The 17,854-nt window shown below is 35.4% G+C and overlaps 1 protein-coding gene across 2 annotated transcripts in view; it reads right to left on the bottom strand.

Moving 5' to 3' along the window:
• Positions 657-17,854, bottom strand: part of LOC109328245 (cation-chloride cotransporter 1-like) — an 18,958-nt gene continuing 1,760 nt past the window's right edge. The window contains exons 3-14 of one of the 2 annotated variants that reach the window (XM_019561621.1): positions 15,744-15,893; positions 15,414-15,486; positions 14,666-14,751; positions 12,923-13,037; positions 11,105-11,205; positions 10,896-10,957; positions 9,916-10,143; positions 7,910-8,024; positions 3,727-3,921; positions 2,876-3,276; positions 2,062-2,223; positions 657-1,951 (exon numbers count right to left, since the gene is read on the bottom strand). In XM_019561621.1, coding sequence (XP_019417166.1) covers positions 864-1,951; positions 2,062-2,223; positions 2,876-3,276; positions 3,727-3,921; positions 7,910-8,024; positions 9,916-10,143; positions 10,896-10,957; positions 11,105-11,205; positions 12,923-13,037; positions 14,666-14,751; positions 15,414-15,486; positions 15,744-15,893 — 2,776 coding nt within the window. In that variant the 3' untranslated portion in view covers positions 657-863. Of the gene's footprint in view, positions 1,952-2,061; positions 2,224-2,875; positions 3,277-3,726; positions 3,922-7,909; positions 8,025-9,915; positions 10,144-10,895; positions 10,958-11,104; positions 11,206-12,922; positions 13,071-14,665; positions 14,752-15,413; positions 15,487-15,743; positions 15,894-17,854 lie in introns of those variants that run through there. The other variant, XM_019561622.1, reaches the window with a different exon arrangement.

Raw genomic sequence — 17,854 nt, 5'->3', positions numbered from 1 at the left:
TTGTAATGGAAGACCTCCAACTTTTAGTAAAAGTAAATTGTGGAGAACAATTATAACAGTACATATATGATGTGCCAGTTTTAAAAATTATAATTTTGGATGTTTAAAATGCACCACCACATGTTTATGAAGAATTCATGAAAGATAATAAACATATTGCTCTTTTTTTTAGTACTACCAAGAGTATCTCCTCACCTTTTTAGGTAATGAACTAATCCCTTTCGAGGTTTATGGTTACCCCTCTAAACATATTGCTCTGAAGTTAAGAACACATTTCTTAGAAATCAGGAAGCATTAAAAAAAGTTATAACCATAAAAAAATCATATGTCAATCTTTTTTCCTTGTTGACAATCATTGAAATCGCTCTAAGAAATAATTTGGGTTTGTGGAAGAAAGGATTAATGTTTCTTATTCATATGTTGTGATGATGGGAAAGTTACCACCAGACTTTACTAGAACTGTTCGGCCTGTTAATGATCCACAATGAGTGTCATATTTTAATTGAATTGATTTAAATATTTAGTAACTAATAGTGAAATAGGATGATTTATCGAAAAAGGTTGTTACATATTATGGAACAAACTATATTGTGCCAATGTGAAAACAGGCATAAGAAGCCTAGCTTGAAATTAGATATATAGCTAGTGTCCATCTCAAATGTTAATGGCCTATATTCTGCTGTGTTGACATGGAAAACGAGTATAAAGAATAACACATTTCTCATCTCATGAAAAATAATTCAAATGAAGTCACATTTAAAGAATTTCTATAGAATCTGATGGGGTGGTACAAAGAAAGAAGACTACATTGTAAACTACAAAAATATAAACAGAAAATGAGAAATTTAATAACTGTACTTGAACTATGTAAATAAAGTTACAACGTCTCTGCGGTAGCCTCTGACAAGCAAAATCCTGGGTACATTCTCCAGCAACAGATCCATATACTCCATATAGAAATATGCCGGGTGGTTCAGTGGAGGTGGAGGCAGACTTACCAATACAACAGCAGCCATTCTTGAGTATCTCAAAATTGTCGAATTGAGCTTAAGTGTTGTGTAAAGAAACTTCTCGACCTGCTTCTCGTTCACTACCACGGTCTTACCATCTGCCATTAGAGGGGTAGTGTCTCTCTCTGCTGCAGCTTTCATTTGGGTCAAATAATCATCAATCCTTTGTTGAGCACTAGTAAAAGCTTCCATTGATTCGTCTTGCGGAGACCCACCATCTGTTTGTGCATCCCATTTCATGGTTATGACAAAGACTTCTGCTTGCATCCGAAGGTCATAAAGGAATTTTTTCACATCTGCTTTCAGCCCCTCTGCATCTGCATCCTCTTCTGCAATACAGAATACCTGAATCTTGCAACTTTCAAAGCTCTTCTTGGTAAGAAGCAGCTGAGAGAGAAGCAGCATGAGACCACCATCTCTAACAATCCAATACAAATCAATTGTTCCATACTGTTTCTGGTACTCATTAGGCCATTCATCAAGACCCTTCACTATAACTACTGCCTTGTTAGCAACAATGCAGTCATTGATTATCCCGACAAAGGTGGCAGGGATTTCTGTCAAGTTCTCCCGACGCCAGATTTCTGGGTAACGCATCACCACAATGTTCGGCTTGAGATTGCCAAGGCCCATTGTCTGAATGATGCCTCGAAAGCCTTCAGACATATTAGGGGCTACAACAATCTCAGCTACACCTTCACAATTCTTGTAATCAATGTAGGTACTGAGTTGTTTACATGCAGCCTTGGCATCTTCAGCGCATTCATGATAGTCCCCATCTAATATAGAGACAAATATGGACATTCCTCGACCTTTCTTTTTCATACAGTTAGCAAAATCTGCAAGTTTGGGATGGCAGGGAACATTTTCTGGCAGTTTGCCCCAGGGTCGGCAAAATACTAATGGAATTGGGTACCAATTCTTTGGGTGCACTTGGTTTGCTACAAATACAATGGCAAATAATCAGCAGACAATGAACTAACCATGCAATGACGCCAAAATAAAAAATGTTACTAGTTTGTATTGGAAAAATGAACTGGAAAGTACATACCTCCCAGTGACCGAAGGCTACGAAGTGCTAGTTGGAAATAAGCACTTTTGAAGCCATCTCCCCAGTCCCCAGCCTTTCCCTTGATGCCCACATACTTATATATAAGGCTTGCAAGGGCCAAAGACACAACAGTGAATGACCAAGAAATCAGGAACATTATCACTGCACCGGAAACAAGTTATTTGATTATGGCAAATTTAAACTTACTGTGAAAACAACACATACCTACACAGCAGCAGAAGTAAACATCTAATGCTTAATAGCAAACTATGTTTATGGATTATTCATACTTAATTCTTCCAAATAACCACAGTATGGACTATGGAAGCTGAATAACATGCTATCATGGCTATGGCTTTGACAGTGTGTGCTTATATGGCCGAAGCAATTACTACAAGAACTAATGTTTGGATAAAAGGATTTTTTACAAGTTAAGGGCATAGTTTTAATCTTCCTCTTCATTAGCCAAAGGGTTTTAAGGGTATGTCTTGGCACAACACTAAGGTTGCTGCCTTGTGACTTAGAGGTCACGGATCAGGGTTTATGTCCTAGAAACAACCTCTCTATTTGCGGGGTAAAACTGCATACATTTACAATCCTTATACCCTGCCAAGTGGCAATATCATGCACCGGACTGCCCTTTTTAAATGACAGGATTATCTATCATCCTAGTTGTTAACCCCAAGCTCTCATGGCAGAAAGCAGAGCAAAAGAAAGTCAAATAGCAAACATGTCATGAGATAATATATAAACAGGGAGATAAAGATAATATTAAAATAAATGGATGAGAAAAATTCACAGGAAGACAACATACCTACGCAAAGTAATGCTCCTACAAGAGACATACTCCAATGGTGAAATTTCCACCGAGGACGCCAACTAGGGGCATCGAGAAGATCAAGAAGGAAGCAGGATAAGTTGACACCAGTATAACATAGAAGGAAAAACATAGTTACAGTTGGAGTGATAAGATCCAGATTCCCAATAATGACACACCCAATACATAGAAAAGCCGTGAAAAAGGTAGCAGCATGAGGCTCACTGCTATCTGTAGTTTTGAAGTAGTTCAAAATAGGTAAAATATCATCATTGGCTATTGCAGCAAGCAGACGTGGGGCACCAGTCAGGCTCTGAAGAGCAGCACCCATGGTTGAAAGAATAATACCAATTTTAATTAATGAAGGAAAAGGCCAGGCTATTGTAGCTGTAAGTAGCCTGCATAAAAGCTCCATACCAAAATGAAACCAGTGAATAGAAATTCATTCAATATTTCAGATAATATCTATTATATGGGCAATCCCCCCTGCCCCCGCGCAAAAAAGAAAAATAAACAATGAATTTATGACTAAAATACCACGGAGAACATATTTGCACAGTAATCTGAAAGATTGTGGCACAAGTTTAGTACCAAATAAACTCCAAAGGAAACAGAAAAGTGGATCAAAAGGGCTTCATACATGCATGTTTTTTAATGGATTTCTTTAGTGCACATTAAGAGGGACAAGGTTTTCTGTAATCATCCTTGAACTTTCTCCTTTTATCCTTTTCTGTTTCCTGTTAGGAGTATTCCCAATCTTTCTGTTCTATTTTTCTCAACATCTTCAGGAAATTCTTTTTTTTTTATCAAGAAAAAACTATGCAAAGAACTTTTTGACCAAAAATTACCTGTCTGTTAAAAGCTTCTCTCTGCTGGCAACAGCACCAAACAAAACCACAGAAACAAGGTACATAGCAGAAGTTACAACAGTAGCAGCTAATGTTCCAACAGGAATTGATCGCTGAGTATCTTTCAGGGAGGATGATCGATTAGAACCTGCCATTATTCCTGTCACAGCTGGGAAAAAAAGACCTACCAATGAACTGGTGAAAAAAGTATGTCAGAAAATTTGGAAAATCATATTTCAATATCATAAACAAGCAAAATTTTATACAAATTGGTTCCATAGGCACCCACACTAATGTGAATGAGGTGTTTTAACTTCTATGGACAACAGGCAAAGTGATAAAATTCACCCTAACTCTTTCTCCACAAGAATTATTATGTGCACAAGAATCCACAACTGTGGGACACAAATCTGGTGACAACTGGGACACCCATGCAATGGGCCGCCCTTTTTTCGCTATTTATATCTGAAGCGTTAACCCTTATGAAAAACAAGTTACTCTAAATGGTCCCAGAAAACAGGGCTTTGCAAGAACACTACAATACTATAATGGTGATTGGTGACTAACAATATACGTTAAAAAACTACAAACTTAATGTAAGACACAAACAACAAAACCAAGAATGTAAATTTACCCCAAATAAGAGAAGTACATAAATAAATAGTACAGGACAGGGCTTTCTAAGGAAAAACATGATAAAGAAAGTCATGGGTTCAAATCTTGGAAACAATCTCTTTGCTTGAGAGGGTGAGACTACACATATCTACTCTCCCCAAACTCCACTAGGTAGGAGCCTCATGCACTTGGTCACCCTTTTATGAAAGAAGAAATTCATTATGATGAAAAGAACAATATTTCTAAAAGGACATTGGGATTAAGGCTTGGTTATTGTTGTTGAAAAGAACATTTCTAAAATTAGGAGGATAAGTGATCCTCACCAAAGAAAGAAGACAAACAAAAAGAAAAAAACATCAATGATGCAAAGTTGTCAATCTCTCAACATTAGAAAGGAGAATTAATAGCAATATCATGCTTGGAGTAAAACTAGCAACTTTTACACCACATAAGGGTTATTTTGAGAGTTGGATTTTTGAGGAGAAAGAAGGGAAAGGGATACACACTTGTGAGATGACTTCCAAGCCTTCCCTTTCCATTCATTCCCCTCCAAAATCCAACTCCCATACTAACCCTAACGGGTTCCTACAAAGTACAAACCATGGGAATAAGGAAATATCGTCTGATATTAAGTCTACAAGTATAACTTCCTTGAAACCAGAAGTCAACATTAAACAGCAAAAACTCCAAACATAGCACCTCACTGTTATGCTTAGAACAATACTGGCACAATACTGCCACTACACATCTGATGTCAAACCTAAGAAAAAAATAGCACAAATTCAAAGCACTTGTCCCAAATGCACCACCAACTTCCATCAAGGCATGTTATGCCTAGAACAACACTGGCACTACGAACCTGATGTCAATTGTCATGACATTCCTTTACCACTAATAAATCATAGAAGTGGCCTCTCCTGCTACCAACAATTATTCAAATGGTGACTCACTTCCCATGGATGCATCATATATTGGTCAATTAAGTTACGGTTGACGATCATTTGGATGGTGCCTTATGTTGGTTAAGACTCACTAAACCAACTCGTTACTCTAGATGCGGTGGCCTCGGGTCTTTGTCCCAAATGCATTCGCCATGTCTCCGTCCAAGATGCTCCACCCTCGGCTCTTTATCCCATACGCACTAGCCTCGTCTTTCTCCTAGAAGCAATTGCACCCTTTGTTTTAATTACAAAGATTTTAGGTCTCAGCATTATTGCTTGAAGCTTCCAAATGGAGTTTTGGAAAGTTCGAACTTTGTTGTGCTTGATTGCATGCCAAGAAACTTCTATCAAGTTGATGATCATTCCAGATGTCTTGCCAAGTTACCTTTCCAGTCCTTATGGCATCCCTAACTTGTCATCCAAGTTCCAACCAATGTTTATGTGGAACTTAGTATTTATTTATCTAATTTTTAAGTTATAATTTGCATCTAGGTGTTAAAATATATGAAAAGTATCTCATAATATCATTTTTACATTTGAACATAGTTTAGAGTGTCCCAGGTGATCTCTAAGGATTCATTTGGTATTTATATTCACTGATTTGTTTCCTTATTTTATTTAATTAGGACTAGGATTCTACTATTAATATAAATAGGACAATAAAATTTAAACTTACTCCCCATCCTAGCCATCAATTCTATAGATATCTAATGATTTAGATCTATTCACTAATTGAAACCATTGGATTTCCCTAGAATTGATGGCTAGGATAAAGAGTAAGTTCTTGGAGTAAGTGGATCCCTCCTCTTAAATGTATATTAGTATTAGCTGATTCATAGCTTTTCCTATTTATTATAATTAGCAATTATATGGGGAATAACTTCCCTCATTCTTCTTTAATCTCCAAGTGTGTATAAATCATCCTTTGTATTATTGTAAAAAGACAGAAATAAATCAGATTTCCGCAAATATCGATCTCGTTATTTTAGTAGTCCCTATCATCTCTCTTCCTCCTTCCGTACTAGGACCCTCCAATTCAACAAAGAGAAAACATTGGAAATTGCAGAGCGATTCTTCTTAATCCTAGAATCACCAGCCAACAGGAGTGGTTCAATCTCGCAAATGGTGTACAGCTCCAAGCAACTAGCGATTGATGTCACAGAAGAGTTATATTCATCAACAAGCCCATAGAGGATAACAGCAGCATGCTCTTTCGATGAAATTAGGTGCCCAATCAAAACCAATGAATCAATTGATGCATTGATTCATATCAAATGTTTTGAAACAGATTTAGTACCTTTCTTCGTATTTTGGAGTTCAGAACAAACTTGATGAATTTTGCATGACTAAAATTGAAAATAGGCATGAATCACATCCCACAATTGCAATGAATGAATGAAACCTTAAACTCAGGTCTGAAGATTGTGTGATAGCAATGAACACAACCATGAGGACAACTATTTATCCCGTTGTTCCTGTAAAAGTAACTAACTAGTAGGTGGATTGTTCTTGTTATAGTAGGTGGATTGTTCTTGCTGTTATAGTAGGTAGATTGTTCTTGCTGTTATAGTAGGTGGATTGTTCTTGTTGTTATAGTAGGTGGATAGCTTCTCTACTATGCCAATAGTTAGTTTTTGATAACTAACACTATATTTTTAAACTAGCAGAATTGTCTAATTCTCTAGTAGTTCCCAATCAAGCTACTTATCATATAGATTTCATCAACATTGTGACTAACTTGCAAGAAATCTCTAGGTTTTCAATGAACTTCTGCATGCAATAACCTCTGATTTAACTCAATCTAATGGCTCCAAATGAGAAAGATGTTTTATTTTCATGGAGATCCTATGAGAAAAAGTAACAATGTTCAAGGAAGGAAGAGAAGATTCCAAAGATGGATCCAATGAATTATCCATGGTATCAAATAGAGAAAACCGATGAAGCCTCTTTTTGTAACGTTTGGATTGAACAGATAAAAATCAAAGAAGCTCTGTGGTGTTTGGACTTCTGATAAACAAGCTTTTTTATACCAATTCAGGAGTCTAGGGATCTGAGGAAGTGAGAATCTAAGATAAAATGAGAGAAGACAGGGAGACCAAGAAGAAAGTGACCCTGGGAATTTATGACTGAAAATTTATACATAGGGTCTCAAACATTATGTCAAACTGAACCTAAGATATTCTAACTGTATAAAGTGGAATATTCTTCTCTAAACAACATTATCATAATGCAGCATACTCTAATAATACTTGAAGAAGTCCCAACACCAGAGTTGAAAATATTTGGATAAAAAGTTATTTATTGAAATCATTTCCAAAGGCTCCCAATGGGAACGGAGTGCATAAGAATCTCAGAACACTATCTAGAGCATGGACTACTTGTTAAATCAGACACAATATCAGATTCAGCCTAATGACCTCATGTCGTTGCAATGTTTGCTTTGATTTCATAAAGCATTTAGGTCAATTGTCTCATGTAAAAGGGTTTCGCCCACACAAATTATTCACTGACAGGGTAAAACCCAAAGGCTATAGATATCGAGGCTTCTTGCCTATCATTGAAAGGCTAAATAGTATATTAGAAGGGATTTGAATATAAGAAAATGAGAAAAGGCTATGGCGTCTTACTTGAAATCCCAGGTTACAGAGCCATCAGTTTCTGGAATTCCAGCAGCATTAGTTTTTTGATAATCAGAATTCCAATTTTCTTTAATTGTCTCCAAACTCAACCCAGTAACTCCCTCTGAAACAAATATAGTAAAAACAATATGAAAAAAATAAAGTCATTACATTATACATGTATAATAGAAATTGTTCATTTTTTTAAAGAAAAAAGTTTCAATATCCAGCATGAAGTGTAAAAGCAACGTGAGCTGTACATATTAACAAGCAGTCAATTGTACCGATCTTATTAACTAACTTTCCATAGTTCCCTTTTCTTCAGCTTTGTTATGTTTTTCTTATCTGTCCCATCTATTATTATACTTTTTCCTTCTATCCTCTATTAAAAAAAATTCACCCCTAGCCCACAAAAGGAACAATGTCCTATTTGGCATTGCTTTCCAAACAAAGAGAGCACCATTGAACAATAGAGGGACTCTAACTATCTCTCTGTCACTCCAATTTCTTTCAAAGTGGAAATTCCAACTAAAATAAAAGCCTTGAAATTGTTTAAAAAACTAATCGCTGATATAATAGGCAAATTAATCAAGGTTAAGACATGAAAGAGGAGAGTAGAACCCGCTAGAAAGAAAGGTTCCCAAACATTCTCCAAAAATCTGATACAAGTACCATCATCAGAACCAAGGAAACCATACAATGAATTGCACTCCTTAGGAACTAAACTTTGAAGCCCTAGAATGAGTTGCACAAATCATTGGATTGGTATCCTCTATTCTGTTCTAAACCATAAAGTGAATTACTTGGGGCCAAAAAGCTTAAGTCAGTACAGGGAAAGACCGGAAAACTGTAATGTACACCAAAGCAATATTTCCAGACATCAAATTCCAAAACCCTTTCATTATTACCCTATCAGATAACCTGTCGACTCCCAACTAACATGGCGGCCTCTTCTCTTATCACCCAACCAAATCAAAGAAAACCCCTCATAGTTTTTGCTATCGTTTGAGTCAGTCCCTCCAGTCCCTCATGATTTTTGTTTATTAATTTTCTTAAAACCAGTTAAATACGTTAATAAGAACATTGATTTATATCTCCTAATTTCAAAAATATGACTGGCCAAGTGTACCAAAGAGGCAACAAAATTCAGCATGACCAGATGCTTAAAGTGTAATGAGTCCCTAAAAGGCCAAGTAAGAACCTCTGGGCTTTTACTCTGACTCACTTAACTATGTGAGAAGAAACACTGCTTTAAACTCACTGAATAATCGGTACTAGATTCCAACATCGACATCAACAATCAAATTTAAAAAATTATCAATTTCTGTTAACTTTTTCCTTTTTTATCAAAGAAAAATATAAATTTCTATATTATATATGAGAACAATACTAATTCCATTGAAGGTCACAGTTCAAGATCCTTTTCTCATGGATGTCTAACCTGTCTGTTGGGGCCTTTAGTTTTATTATTATTCTCTTCTTTCTTCTTCTTATTATAATAGCGCAGATCTGAACATTAACCATTTCTATTCCTTTTCCTACAAGCTTCACAAGTCAATTACAAAGCTATGGCCTATGGTGTCTAAATACAATTTATCTTCAAAACAGATGTAAGTGAGCCTAGACTGAGTCACAGCTTTCTCTACAAACAATGTTATTAATCCTTGCAGCAAGTGGGTGCAAGTGAAGTATCCTTATAATATTGTTTAAATTTAGCAGCATAAAATATTGAGACCAAATATTTCAACATCCATCATGCTAAAATTAAAAGTGTTTTTTGTTCTTTTTAGAAAGTTCATATTGTGGAATGTTTTCACTCTAATGAAAACTAGAAAAACAATTTATCCTAAAAATCAACGGAGTTTTGGCAGTTTGGAGTTTATCGGAAGAATAGCCTACATGTGAAGGGAACAGGATGAAGCTAATGCATGGATCCTCTACCAAACAAAGTGTTTGCAGAAGGACAAGTCAACAGTGGTAAATAGGGTAAAAGGAACATAGAGCAGATAACAAACCTGCAGGATGATCCTTTCTAGCCAAAATAACTCCCAAAAATATGCAGATCAATGAGAACAAAACGGGTATGAGAAAAGCAGGTGCAACTCGATTTATCATCTTTACCCCTCCAAAGACAATAAAACATAAAATAATAGTCACAACAATCCCATAAATTTGCAGATCATGAGAGCTTGGACTCTGTATTGGCTGCGCGACTGCGGTTCCATTAACTTGTGAGACAGTCTCTGCACTTGCAACAAAGTAATCATTAAATGACCAATTGCTCACTTCAAACATGCCAAGTATACTAACAATTGATGCTAAAGAAATTATAAAAAATGCATGTAAGAAAATCACTTATGAAGGTATTCCAGTCAATATAAAAATAGAACATGACTTTTCTCCCTTTTTCATTTGATCAATGGGGATTGAATAGCCTTTTTCATCTGATCAATGGGAATTGAGTCGCATAAAGAGACCAGGCCATCCCAAATTACAGTCACCAAGGAAAAATTTGAAGACAAAAGGCATCTTAGTTTGATGGCCTTTTTGAACATTTATCTTTATCACTTGAAAAGGAGACACCTCCTTTGCCCTGTCATCTTTTCTTTCTCCAATCCATCTCTAGTTCTATTTTATTTTGAAAACGGAAATGTTCTCCCATAACTACTAAAACTTTTTTTCTTAATGTTAGAGTAATTACCTAGAGAGAGAATAGACTCCGAACTAAATTATTAATCAGGTAAACAAAGTTTATCTTCTTTCATTTGAGATATAAGTTTATATAATATTACAACCCCACTTTCCCAAAACTGTATACCAAGTTTCTTGAGGTGAAATTTATTTGCCGAACTAATTACTTATGACTGTTGAAACAGATATCTGTCAAAAGCACAAAACAACAACCCTCTGGAACTGCGAAAAAATATGCTTGCATTTAAAATAATAAAAAGATAAGATACAACAGTTCCAAAAAAACTGTTACTAGACTCATTACCTTTAAAAATCCCAGCAGCAGGAACTGCTTTCAAAAATGTTTCCACAGCTCCCAATACGTAACTAGACAAAAAAGAAACAGAAAAAGAACTCAGACTTCACTTGTGGTGCACATTAAGCTATGAGGCAAGACTTGATCCATCGTCCTCCTAGGCTGATGCTGTTTAAAGTTTTCCGTTTATATTTTTTTAAATCATGTTACGCACTTACAGTGCTCCAGCAACTGCATTCCCAAGGAAGAAGCATAAACCAATGCTAACACCAACTTCTGGACCAAGGGCGCGACCAATGAGATAATATGGTCCCCCACCCTACACAAAAAACAACCATATCTACGAATCAACGATGCAGACAAGATAAAGCTAAAAGAGAAGATGGACAAACATAAAAATAATATACAAAATCTCAATGAACATACAAGGATGTTTCCTGATTTACCTTGAATAATTTGTTTCTAAAGTATGCCTTTTACTCAAAATCTCAATATATACCAGCGATAGCTTTTTTGTAGATAGTAATGAGCACGAAAATTTAATACCTATCTCCGAACAGAAATTGTCACTACTGGACAAAGATCTACATCAGACACAACTTGAAAACTAAAACATGAAATACCACTCAAGATTTGTTTTTGTTTACAGAGAATGGTAACCTATGTCCATATCTATATGTATATCTATATATAAAAGTAATTGTCTGCTGACTTTTGCCATGTGGAAGTTGACTATATCATTTTGTTTTGACATCTGGCATTTATAGAATTTGTCACATGGAATGATTAGTGCAATTAGCCATGATTTAAAATTTCTCACTCTTATTGGACCAAAGTACAAATTTCTCACTCTTATTAATAGCTGTTTTTGTTCTAGCATCCACTTTCAACTTTTAATACTCCCACTGACATTTTCTTTCAAATTATTTATTAAATTCCCAATATTTCTAAATTATAAATTTCTTATTATGTACTATATTCCTATTTATACATTACATTAAGGATATATTTTTTGAAAATAGACAAATTTATTTTTCATTGTTTTAATTTTTTATTTAAATATCTCAAATATTAAATACTTTTTCAATATTTCCTTGCATCACAAGATGAGATATGCTAGTATAGGGTAAAGCCACATTGATAGGACAAGAAGCTGGCAAAGTATTACGTTATGCAAACATGTATAAACATTTAGTAAACAAATTTTACTTCCACAGTATTTTTACTTCAACTGAAATCAAAGATAATATAAATAGGATAACAAGCTGATAAGTGATAAACTATTATTGTACTCATTGTTTGGTAAAAACCTGTGTAAACATGTCAAATTATAATCCATTGCACGAGGCTCCCACTTAGTTGGGTTTGGGGAGGGTAAATAAGCACAACATTACCCTCACAGGCAAAGAGGACCTACACAAGGACTTCCGAGGAAATCACTCATCCTGGTGCAACACGAGGACTCCCCAGTGTAAACATGTAAGGCAAACAATTTAACTTACAGAAAAATGTTTTTTCCTCAATTGTAACCTAAGACGGCCAATGATGTCTAGGTAGATTGGTGTGGTGGTCTCAATGGCAGCGGTACATGCCCGCTCAGACATATTCTCTAGACTTAGCCCCAAGAGAGCCCGCACAACAGGACCTATATTTTTAAAAGGTTAAATCTCATAGCCAAGTTAACTAAATTGGGCCAGAATATTAAATGTGAAGACCGACATCATCCGGGTACCAAAACAGTGACCTTTTACAACATGCTTCTATGATTCTACCCCATCTGGAGTGACTCTGTCTGGTCAACAGGGTGCTTCCAGTGCGTTCACATAGGATATGCTCAGGTTCAACTTTATTTGATGTAAATAGAGACCCCTAGTCCCCTAAACATTAAACACTCAAGCATTGCCTGATCAATCAACTGTACTGACCTCATAACTTGAGAAAGACATGACAGCAAACTCTTTTTTCAAATTAACTACTTAATATAGTTTAAATAACTTGTGGAATTGTCCAAAATAAAATTAAAGATAGCATGTTACCTTCATGGCACCATTGGTTGCAATAGCACTCAATGATATTGAAGTAAGGAAAGTGCATATGCCACATAATGCAACAAGCAACAATGATCCTCCTATGCCTGCCATACCAACAATCCTACAACAAAAACAATTATGGAGAAGAAAAAATCTAAATTTTGGTTAGTTAATGATGGCAAAGCAATCCAGTTCAGTCAAATGCAAAAACTGAAGGAGACCAAAACAAAAATTATGATAGTTATTATATTACATTTACTTTACTAATATTAAGTCTACTTGGAAATGATTATTATATTTAAAAAACTCTAAAACCACAAGAACTTAAAAAACAAAAACTAAAAACAAGAACCATGCAACAAAGCAAGCCAATCTATCTGGACATCTATTCAGAGACACCTTCCCTAAACACCACAAAGAAGCTATACTTTGTCTCATGAACTCTACAGACAACCAACCAAGGTTATCAAATCGCAACTCAGATCGTGAATATTAGACTACTTTTGTAATTGTAAATCATAAATTGTTAGATTCATGAACATAATGAAAATATATTATTTAATTGATGCTTATAAAAAATCATTTAAATGATACTATGAATGTGCTCACTGAATATAAAATTATCCATGACACTTCAGTTTACAACTTTAGCTTTAAGGAAGGTTGTTCCTTGACAATAGTAAACAAATAAGAACAACACCTGGGTAAAGGGAAGAACCAACGCTGAACAAGAACCAATTGATGATTCTTAAATTTCCCATTAGAATCATATATTGCATCATCTGTAGAATGCAACTGATAACACCTTATATTTATTCTCATTAATTTCGATCAACTAGATTTTCCAGTCAGCTATGTATACAACAATAATCAAGCTTTAATGCCACTAGGTGGGGTCAGCTACATAGATCGAACGACGTCACGGTGCTCTATCATAAATCATATTCATTGACAAAACATTGATCTCTAAGTCTTTCTTAATCATTTCGCCTATGATTTTTCTTGGCCTCCTTCTTCCTCTAGGAATTGGACTAACCTTCATTTGATCTACTCTCATTACAGGGATTCTACCGATCTTCTCCACACATATCCAAACCACCTAAGACGTGATTCTACCATCTTTTCCACAATAGGAGTTACTCTAACTTTCTCCCTAATGCATTCACTTCTAACCCTTTCATGTCTAAGCATCTGAAACATTGGAACATTAGAAGTTTTGGAAGCTTACACTGCACCAAAAAGCCTATGAACCAAATAGGTAATTATTTAGGCTAGTCTCCTATTTAGTAGAGGATTAAAGGAAGTTCAAATAAGTTATTAAATATTCACAAATAACTTTTACTTAAAGAAATCCCTTATAAACATGTTAAAAAAGTATTCATTTAAGTATTTTGGGACTAAGTGAAATAGTCAACAGAGATTATGAAAACTAGCATTTGGTCGGTATTTTCAACATATTCCACAAGATTTAAATCTCAATTTCAAACTATTCCTAGAGTGACTTACAGTTTTCCAGTGAATGAACGTTTGATTATAATAGGTATTAGGTGTCACATAAAGAAGTTTGACTTGTCACATTTTGAATCTAAATTGTTGTTAAGTTGTACTCAGATGTTGTTATGATATTTGAGTAGTTAAAAGTTGATTTGTTTTCAAATATAAATAATGACAACCTAACATTCAAATATTTGTTTCCGGAAATCCCTGAATGAACTACAATTTGAGGTCAGATTAAAGCATTTAAGTTACCAAGAGAAACGAATGTAGTAGATGATGCCCAAAATGCTCTGTAAACAAGGAATGAATACACCCATCATTGTACCCATTTTGTCAGACTGCAAAATAAAATGAACTTGTTATGTCAAGGGAAAAAAATGTAAGTCCAAAATCAGATCATAGTAAATGTGACTTAAAACAATAATGCTTTTGCATTCACAATGACAAAGCAAAATATAACCAATATTATATTAAATCATCAAAGAGGGTGTGATCAATTGCAACTGAACATCGGATGATAGCAGACATTACTTTCATACAAACAACTTACCTCAACCCCATAGGCAATAAAAGTTACAAAATAGTGTAGAAGTATATATTTTTGAGTGCATGAGGGGACATATCAGGTAAGAAGATAAGTTTAATTTGGAAAATGAGCATAGCAAGTCATGACCACCGAATCATACTTGTGTAATTAGGGACTAAAATATAATACCATTCACTTTCTATCTCTTTCAATTATTTTTCAGAGATTGTGAATTCTAAAATATCATCACAAAAGTTGGGATTCCTCTTTTATTTATTTTTCAAAATAAATACATAAAACAGAATATGTTCTCGTTGGAGGGTTTTTTCCCAATTTCTTATTTTGGTAAAGTCAAACCATAAAGACATACAACATATTCATCAATGACTATATTTGAAAATATCATTGTTATTGACAGAAGCAAATAGGATACAATTAAAAGGAAGTGAACTTATACTTGAGAAATTAGCATACCTGCCCAGCAATGATGGGAATATCCTCACCATCTCTAGGACTAGATGGTGGTGCAACTTGCTCACCAGTCATGCTGAAGATGGACATGATATCGTTAATAAAAAATTGCGTTAAAATTAGGAAACCAAGAAAAAGTTCCCAGACTAATATAAAATTTGACAATCACTATTGATCTAGTGCACCATTCCACTGTAAGAAAATATTAGAAGGGTAAGATCAATGGTGCAGTGATTGAACACAAACCATGAAAAACAGTGGTTAATAAAGTTAAAGGCTGCCAGCACCTAACTGCTTAAGAGTAACATCAGTTTACAGTAACAAGTCACATACCTTTTGAGACCAAGAATGTTGACAAGAGAATCGAAACCAAATAATTCTAGTTTGGATTCTTGTTGGGTTCCATTAGGCTGTTTTTGACGAGGAGCAATCCCGTCTTTGGCATCAGAACTCCCATTCACACCTTGACCTACATTTATTTTTCTGACACAATATAAACATGGTCAATAAAAACATTTTTCATTGTTCAATGGATTTAATTTAGATGTACTGTATGTATTTTGCACTGCCATCCAACCATTTACTACCATGTCATTCAAAATATTCAACTCACCATAACTAACTCAAAAGTCACACACATATAGCAATAGAGTTTTAAATTTCTGCCTGCAACTACTATTAAAAATGGTCGGCCCAATGCACGATGCTCACACTTAGTGGGGTCTGGGAAGGGTTAGATGTACATAGCCTTATTCCTGCAAATGAAGAGGTTGTTTCTAGGATTTGAACCTGTAACTTCATGGTCACTAAGCAACAACCCTTACTGTTACACCAAACTCACCTTCTCGCCTGCAACTACTATTGAGGCCACGATATTATGATTTAGTTAAGTTGCATCACTGTACAGTAAGATATGAATGGTTGTGGGTATAAAAACCTTTCTGAGTATGGTACTGATTCCATCAACTCAATCATAAGCCACTAATTACACTAGTATTCTTTCAACATCAAGTCCAATAGCACTTCATTACAATATAACAAAAATTAACAAAAAAATCAAATTTCAATAGCAAATGAAATTACTGCAATGGCAAAAGATGCATTTTAAGAACCTTCACAGTCACACATTGTAAAAGAACTAACAAACAGAAAACATAAAGAGAAAGGTAATGAGAGAAACTAAATGTTTGTAATTTTATTTCTTGATTGAATATGAACAAGCTATCCCCTTTATATAATCCAGGGGAAGCATTACAAGAGAGAATGAGAATGGGAAGTAACGTGAACAACAAGTTACTTCCCCTAACTAACTATTTCTGTTAACACAGAAACAGAACAACTATCAAATAAAACTGATTCAGTAACAACCATACTGAATCAGTCCATAAACTAAGACTTTAAGTCTTATACTCTAATATACCCCCCTGAAACCTAGGGTGACTGATTAGAGAATCTAAATCAGTGACTTTAAGTTGTTTCCTTAACAATAAAAACCTTGCAGTGGCCAAAGGCTTTGTAAGGACATCTGCTGTTTGAAACTCAGATGGAACATGTTTAACTAGGAGAGTTTTGGCATGAATTTTGTCTCTCACAAAGAAGAGATCAAGCTCTATGTGCTTGGTTCTGCTGTGAAGAACAGGATTATGTGCCATTGCTACTGTACTTAGGTTATCACACAAAATCAGAGGAGTTTGATGAGGAATCTTGAGTTCAGAAAGAAGGGACTCAACCCAAATCATCTCCTGAGCAGCTAGGGCAAGGCTCCTGTACTCAGCTTCTGTGCTGGATCTGGACACTGTCTGTTGCTTTTTAGACCACCATGTAATGACATTAGGACCCATAAAAAGACAAGCCCCTGAGATGGACTTCCTATCATCAGGATCAGAGGCCCAATCTGCATCACATAGGCAAGTGAGAGTAATAGGAACAGAGGAAACAGTGGATGCTGTCTTGAGATGAATGCCATAGGAAATTGTCCCTTTGATATACCTAAGTATCCTCTTAACTGCCACCCAATGCTGATCCAGAGGATTACTCATAAATTGGCAAACTTTGTTAACACAAAAGGCCAAATCAGGTCTAGTTATGGTGGCATACTGAAGAGCACCAACAACTGACCTAAACAGTGAGGGATTTTCAAAGGCTTCTGTTCCAGTTTTAGAGAGTTTGCAAGTACTGGACATAGGATTAGCACTAGGTTTGGCACTGTCCATGTGAGCTTTGAGGAGCAAATCCTTGACATACTTGCTTTGAGAGAGAAAGAGAGAACCATCTGAAAGATGTTTGACCTCAATGCCTAAAAAATAATCCAATTTGCCTAGATTTTTGAGAGCAAAACTAGAACTGAGTTTGTTGATCAAGTGAGAGACTTCTGAACCAGAGGATCCAGTGATGATGATATCATCCACATATACCAAAACAAACAATTTTTGAGAACCAGATAT

The sequence above is a fragment of the Lupinus angustifolius genome, chromosome LG15 (assembly GCF_001865875.1).
Source record: "Lupinus angustifolius cultivar Tanjil chromosome LG15, LupAngTanjil_v1.0, whole genome shotgun sequence".
In the NCBI taxonomy this organism is placed as follows: domain Eukaryota; kingdom Viridiplantae; phylum Streptophyta; class Magnoliopsida; order Fabales; family Fabaceae; genus Lupinus; species Lupinus angustifolius.
The sequence above is the reverse complement of the archived record's forward strand: the minus strand, read 5'-3'. Positions and strand labels throughout refer to the sequence as shown.